The sequence below is a fragment of the Phyllostomus hastatus genome, unplaced genomic scaffold (genome assembly GCF_019186645.2).
Source record: "Phyllostomus hastatus isolate PE091 unplaced genomic scaffold, TTU_PhHast_1.1 phas_scaffold_39, whole genome shotgun sequence".
NCBI lineage: Eukaryota > Metazoa > Chordata > Mammalia > Chiroptera > Phyllostomidae > Phyllostomus > Phyllostomus hastatus.
The window spans coordinates 4,278,817-4,285,152 of NW_025334028.1; the positions used below are offsets into that span (position 1 = coordinate 4,278,817).

General features: G+C 47.8%; 1 protein-coding gene across 3 annotated transcripts in view; it reads right to left on the reverse strand.

The window, feature by feature from the left end:
• NRP1 (neuropilin 1) overlaps positions 1-5,949 on the reverse strand; it is a 163,235-nt gene extending 157,286 nt beyond the window's left edge. For 2 of the 3 annotated variants that reach the window (XM_045820082.1, XM_045820080.1), the window contains exons 1-4: positions 5,493-5,949; positions 4,817-5,094; positions 3,984-4,486; positions 436-610 (exon numbers count right to left, since the gene is read on the reverse strand). In XM_045820082.1, coding sequence (XP_045676038.1) covers positions 436-610; positions 3,984-4,068 — 260 coding nt within the window. In that variant the 5' untranslated portion in view covers positions 4,069-4,486; positions 4,817-5,094; positions 5,493-5,949. The remainder of the gene's footprint in view (positions 1-435; positions 611-3,983; positions 4,487-4,816; positions 5,095-5,492) is intronic. The other variant, XM_045820081.1, reaches the window with a different exon arrangement.
• Positions 5,950-6,336: the final 387 nt, after the last annotated feature.

Sequence of the window (6,336 nt, forward strand, 5' to 3'; positions counted from 1 at the left end):
ACAAAATGTGTCACAGATTTGTTGTAAAAATATCCAATTTCATTGTCTTTCAATGCAATATATGTTAGTGGCTTGTCACATTTAATAAAAACTCAAGTGAGAGTTTGGGTTTCTAATTCTTCCCTTTTCCCTGGAGGGTGGGGTGTGGGGAGGGAGAAAGATATGTACATTTCTTAAAAGAGTTACAAAACCAGAAGTGTTAACAGCAAAATTATGAGAGATTGCATATTTAAATACAATCTTCCTAGTTTGGAGAACTCAGAAATCATTTAATGTAATTTAATTTCCATGCCATTCACATATGATCTGGCCTAGATTAGAATTCTTCCTGGATCCATTTATATACCAGATCATACATACAAACTGTCCCCCATTAGACAACTGTGACCACTAGATGGTGCTGTGGTGCCCTGTTCAAATAACGTCAGCACTTACTTGCAGTCTCGGTCTTCCAAGTCGAAATGAGGGTTGAAGTTGATCATAATTCTCTGGTATGGGTCGGGAGCCTGAATTAGCCATTCACATTTTTCACTTGGATGATAAGAATGAGGATAACCAGGAGAAGTAAGGTATCCAGGGCTTTCAATTTTTATAGTATCGCCACATTTATCTGTAATGAAAATAACACTTTAGCAGCTCTTTCCCTGATAACCAGTTAGATATTCTAGTTTTGTATGTCAATTATTGGCTATTAAACATTCCATAACTTCTCATGGGGAACTCTGAGAGGTCCTTGCAGGTCCTTCAGGTGGCACTGATAGCAACATCTCACCAAGAAATGTTCTGATCCCAGGAAGGTTGGATCAGGAGGAAAAGTAAACTGAGATCTAAAAAGACTGGACTCCCATTCCCCACAAACTTCTGCCCCAAGGAAAAGGTATTCTACTTTTAAAAACATTAAACCACTCAATGGATGTTAACATGGTCCCCAGGGAGCCTCTTCTAGATTTAATTACCACCCAAAAGTGTAATCACATTAAGTAGTGAGTTCTGAGTGAAAAGTGACTGAACGATGCTACTCAGACCCTTATGTAGCTTTTGATGATAAGCCTGGTCTCTGTCATTGATCAGTAGAAATTATCTTCCAAGACAAACCTTTTCTTTTGTTGTTTTATCTACCCATAAATCTAAGGGATTATGAGTTATTTCTGCTCCTGAGATCCAGATCAACATAGAACAAAGTACATCTCATGAAGCAGGGATAATTCTACTCTACTTCTCCAAGTTGCTCAAGCTTGGAGACCAGATCAAAATAAGGGGGCAGAAAGAAAAAATAAATTAGCCGCATGGTATTAATTCCAATTACCTACGTACTGAAAAAATCCCCCCACACTGAGATCTGGTATCACATATGGTAAGCCTCACTCTCACATTCTGGGAAAGGTGAACTAACTGATTTTGAGCCTTCATTTAAAAGAAAAGCCCAAATGCTGAAGTGATCGACTAAGAGCCAAATAAACCAGTCTCTGTCTGGGCTGCTTTCTTGTTCAGCACAGATTCTCATTGTCACTTTTTGTGATGGATTTCATGCTGGAGAGCCTCAGCCTGAAATGCTTCCTCATTTATTGATGCTTAATTTTGAGCAATAAAAATTCAGTGCATAAACTATTTAAGAGGGACAGGTATGAAAGTGGTGAAATATATAAGCCTATCAATCACAAATATTCAGTAATGGTATATATAGATTTTAATATTGCATCTAATAGATTCCCTGTGGGGGGAAAAATAGCATTCTTTGCTCTCAGCATGAATTTATAAATCTACAGAATTATATTACAGGAAAACCAGGTCAAATGGAAATGAAAGATGAAGTGCACATCAAAAATGCATAAAGCTACATGCATTACAGAAATTATTGCCCATAAATTAAAAAGAACATAATATAAATTATATTGTTTTTCTCAATTGCTAGATGTTTCTGACTATGTTTCTTAGACCAGGAGTGGCCTTACACTGACTTCCTCTGCCCTTTCCTCTGCTTTTAAAAGCTTAAGGTTTGCCAAAAAGAAATGATCTTGCAACTGGAGTTCAGAATCTCAGCTAATGATCATATTGGACTTTGTTGTGTGATTCTGCTCAGGCTTTTGCATTCTGTTAAATGTGCAGACAACTTGGAAAGTGACCCCATCTCATTAAGTCTCCTCCAGCTCTGTATGAACATCATGACAGAGTCTGGCATCTGTTAGAGGAGTGAAATAAAACAGCACTCCTTCTAGTCACTCACCAGAGTCACTTCAGAGGACATTTAGGTGGACTCGGTACCGCACCAGAGCTCTTTAATCTGTGACTTCTGAGAAAGTGACAGTGTAATAAGATAATGTAGACTCCTAGACTCCCCGGCTCTGTTCAATCTCTCTAACAGTTGATTAAGAAAAGAGCAATTTCTAATGACTCTGGACCATTAGTCCTAAATAAGGTTAATGAATTAATTTAGTAGTCACAGGGACTCAGAGGAGGTGGACATGGCTTTAAGAGGTCTGCTGAGTTACAGAAGCTATGGCCCCTGTGAACACAGCAGCATGGCTTTAACTAGTCAAGCTCACCAAACCAAACTCTGGTTCTTTGCATTCCCCAGATTTCTGCTAAGAAAATAAATATGTATTCATATACATATTTCATATATACATTCATTATATATATGGAGAGAGAGAAAGAGAGATATTACAACCTAAAGTCTGAAAGCTTTTTGCATTAGGTTTCAAATCCATCCTGTGAACATCTCCACTACTGATTTAATTCAGGAGCTGGGGAGGCTGAGTTGCTGTAATTTCTAAAATCTAACCACCTGACCTACTTCAATTGGAGGAGAATGTTACTTTATCCCCTACCAAATTATAGAAATATGCCACCAACTCAGGTTCATTAATAAATTGAATCCACATTCACAATTTTGTTTGTGTGTATGTGTGTGTGTGTGTTGCTTCTAAGCCTATCCCTTTAGAACACTACTTAGTAGCTGTGGGTCGAGGGAAAATCTATTGCTTCAATCACAAAACCTCCAAAGAGCATATTATAGAGATTATGTTCTATCATAAATACAGGATTTAAATTCCTCCTGGTCTAAACACCCTCCACTGTGGTGTCTTATTAAAACAATATACCACAGTAAGTAGCGAATGGGCTTTTCTTATAATTACTTTGAAATCTGAGCCAGACAAAAGTAAATGTTTGATAATAACAGTAATAATTGCTGAGGACTCACTGTAAAGATAATTTCATATCCTTTCCTTCACACTTCACAATGTTAATGAAACATGCCTACAACCAGATCACATTTTAAAATACATTATTTAGGTTGCAGGATAGTGTTTGTAACACAGCACAGTCTTCCATTTATTTAACAGTGAATGGTTGTACAACTCAGTGGAAGCTGCAGATAGGTCAGGGATTTTCAGATATCCTGGTGCCTTACACTGTATATATGATTCCTGTGACGAAACTATGTAGTTTTCATTCATGCCCCAGACTGTTTAGGGATGATTTACAAAGGAGGGGGGAGTTCCATCAATCCACAAACCGCTATCTGTTGCAGGCTGTTTCCCCACCCAGAGGAAACAGTTTAGAGGAGCTGAAAGAGAACCAGGAAGTTCTGGTAAAGCCTTCATTCACTTTCAAGAGCCATCCAGTTTTTGAAAGGGAGTCTCCCCTAATTGCCTTTGGGAGGAAACATTATTAAGGTAATTGGTGTGCTGATCTAGGAAGGTAGGCAGCGCTGCCTCGTAACACAGATAGGAAACCCCCCACAACCAAACCACCAACATCAGGAGGAGCCGGAGGACTTGAAATCCTCCTGCCCTAAACTGACTGATCTGATTTCTTTATTTCTCCGCCCGGATAAAAGTTTCCTTCGCCCAGGTGGTGGTTATTTCGGCTTCATCCCTGCCGCCGCGAGACTCATAGCTGGGCGGGAAGCCGAGCTCGGCCGAATTGGGCAGCCGAGAGCCGGGGCGGCGCTGTCACGCGCGCCTCAGCCTGTCACTTACCATTGCGAAAAGCGCTGGCCCGCGCGAGGGCCAGGGCGAAGGCGAGGGCGAGCGCGGCGCCGAGGGGCTGCAGCCCCCTCTCCATTCTCCCTTCGCTGGACACCGAGGCAGGTTCCGGAGAACCAGGACGTGCGGGGAAAATGGAGCAAAGAGGGAATCTAAACCAGCCGAAGCGCTCCAACTCCGCCTAGAGCTGTAAAATCCTCAGTGCTTCTCGGAGAAAGGAAAGCAGCGAGGCAATGACTTGATCCGAGAGCAATGCTTCTTTTTTTGTGTCTCAAGTCGCCTGCATCCTGTCATTTAGCTCCGGTTTCCTCTCTCTTTTCCCACACTTGTTCTTCCAGAAGCCACTGCCCGGGCCATGCCTTAAAAAGGGAGGAGGCAAAGGGGAGGGAGGAAAGCACACACCAAAGCCAATTTCCAGAAAGGAAAAAAAAAAAATCCGGCTTGTCGTTGGACCCGTCGGAGCCGAGGAGCTGGCGCCCAGGGGAGGTCCCGGGTGTCTGCTCGGAGAGGAGCAAGCAGTGAGAAGAGCGAGAGGCAGAGGAGTTTCACCAACTGCACCCCTCCCCCACCGCATGCTCCCCTCCCCTCCTGGAGCCCTTCCCCGCCTCCTCCCGCCCCTCTCCAAGCACTGGCTAGCCGTCAGTGTCTGATCGGAGACAGGAGGAACAAGTTTCCCTGGGTGTGCCTTCCGAGTCCCACTGTCCGTCTCTCCGGCAGCCTTGCGGGGAGCCCCACGGGAGGGGAGACGCTGGGTCTGCTCTCAGCGCGTGTGCATTTGGGTAGGGGGCATCGATGTGGGTGCCAGCGACAGGGCAGGGACAGCTTACCTCGGCGTGCTCGCTTGAGACCCCCCGGGTGCAACGGGCAGCTCTCGGAGGATCTGTAGGATCCTGCCGCAGGGAGCGCGCAGCGCCCGGGAGGTGGTGGCTGCTTTTCACAACTCAGAATCCCCCACCAGCGTCCGTTGGGCATGGAGAGCAGAGTCAGCTCCTGCCTGCGGTGCGGGCTCAAGACCTACGGCAGGGAGCTGAAGGGCGCCCCTGGACGCCCCGGGCCAGGACTGCAGGGACCCGGAGAAAAGCGAGGCTGGAGAGGGAGACGCACCCTGGCGCGGGGCGGGGGGTCGTCAGTGTGGCTGCCACGTCAAGCGGAGTCAGACCAACGCCTCCCTGACCCCCAGCAGGGCGCGCATTGGGCGCCTGTCGCACCCTGCTGCCCAGAGACTTGGTATCCTCTCTTTCCGGGCAGAGGGAATGCCGGAGTGCAGGGGATGGTGATGGGGTGGGAGGGGAGGTAGCAGCCGTCGCCCGACCCGCCCAGACCCACATCTCGGATCCCAAGCATCTAGAGTTTTAAATGAGGGGTCCAAAGTCCCCAGTTTCTGTTGTATCCCGGGGGAGAGGGAGCAGTGGCAGCGGGGAGAGGTTTGGTGTTGCCAGGGTCCTAACGGTGTATCTTCAAGGCCGCAGGCATTGTTACGATGGCCTTCTAGCTTCGGCCTACCTTCACTTCCCCCTGCGGCAGGGGGCGAGTTCTCTCTGCCGACAGGATTCCCCGCGGTTCCATCACTGAGGCTTTCCCAGAACGGCAGCAGAAGGCCTCTGAGGGTTTGCATTCAAGGACATTTCAGGGCAGAAACTGGTTTCGGCTACCAAGTAAGTCCTTGAGTTGGGTAAATACCCTCGGACCCTCTCCGTATTAGTTCGTGGGAAAGGTGTAAAGGTCACTACACCTTCTGGGAATTGGCCTTTTCTGTCCACATCCAAAAGCAGAGCCTTATTACTAACCTGGCGAAACGAGCTGGCAAAGGAGATTTAGGAATGTTGGCAAGGATACTCTGGTCAAAGGTTTTGGCAGAAGGACTAGGGGCGGGACAGGAGAAAAGGAGCCCCACACGGTAAGCAGGGACTCAGCGCTCTCGGGTCCAGGCTGGGTGGGGACATGCGTCCGCTGCAGTGCCCGCGGTACCCGAACCCGCGAAGCGGGATCCCCAGCACCCGCACTCGCCCCCCCCCCCACCCTCTCTTTGGGTCAAGCTTTTCTTCCCGCCTCGAGGTTGTAGGGAGCCCCGCCTCCAAACTGGGGACTCAGCCCCCTGGGCTTCGGGAGCCCGCTCGGCTTAAAAACGCCTCCTTTCCCTCACCGGGTTCCTCCTTCTCCGTTCCGGATTCCTGGAGGCGCAGGGTGAGAAGGTGGCAGGGTGAGGCTAGTAGTCCATTGGTTGGGTCGAGTGGGAGGGGCGGTGAGCAGACCCGAGACCCGGCCCTTGAGGGCAATAGGGAGGCGAGGCTGGGGCACCTACTGAGCCCAGCGAAGGCCCCCGGAGAGCAAATGCGGCAGAGGGAAC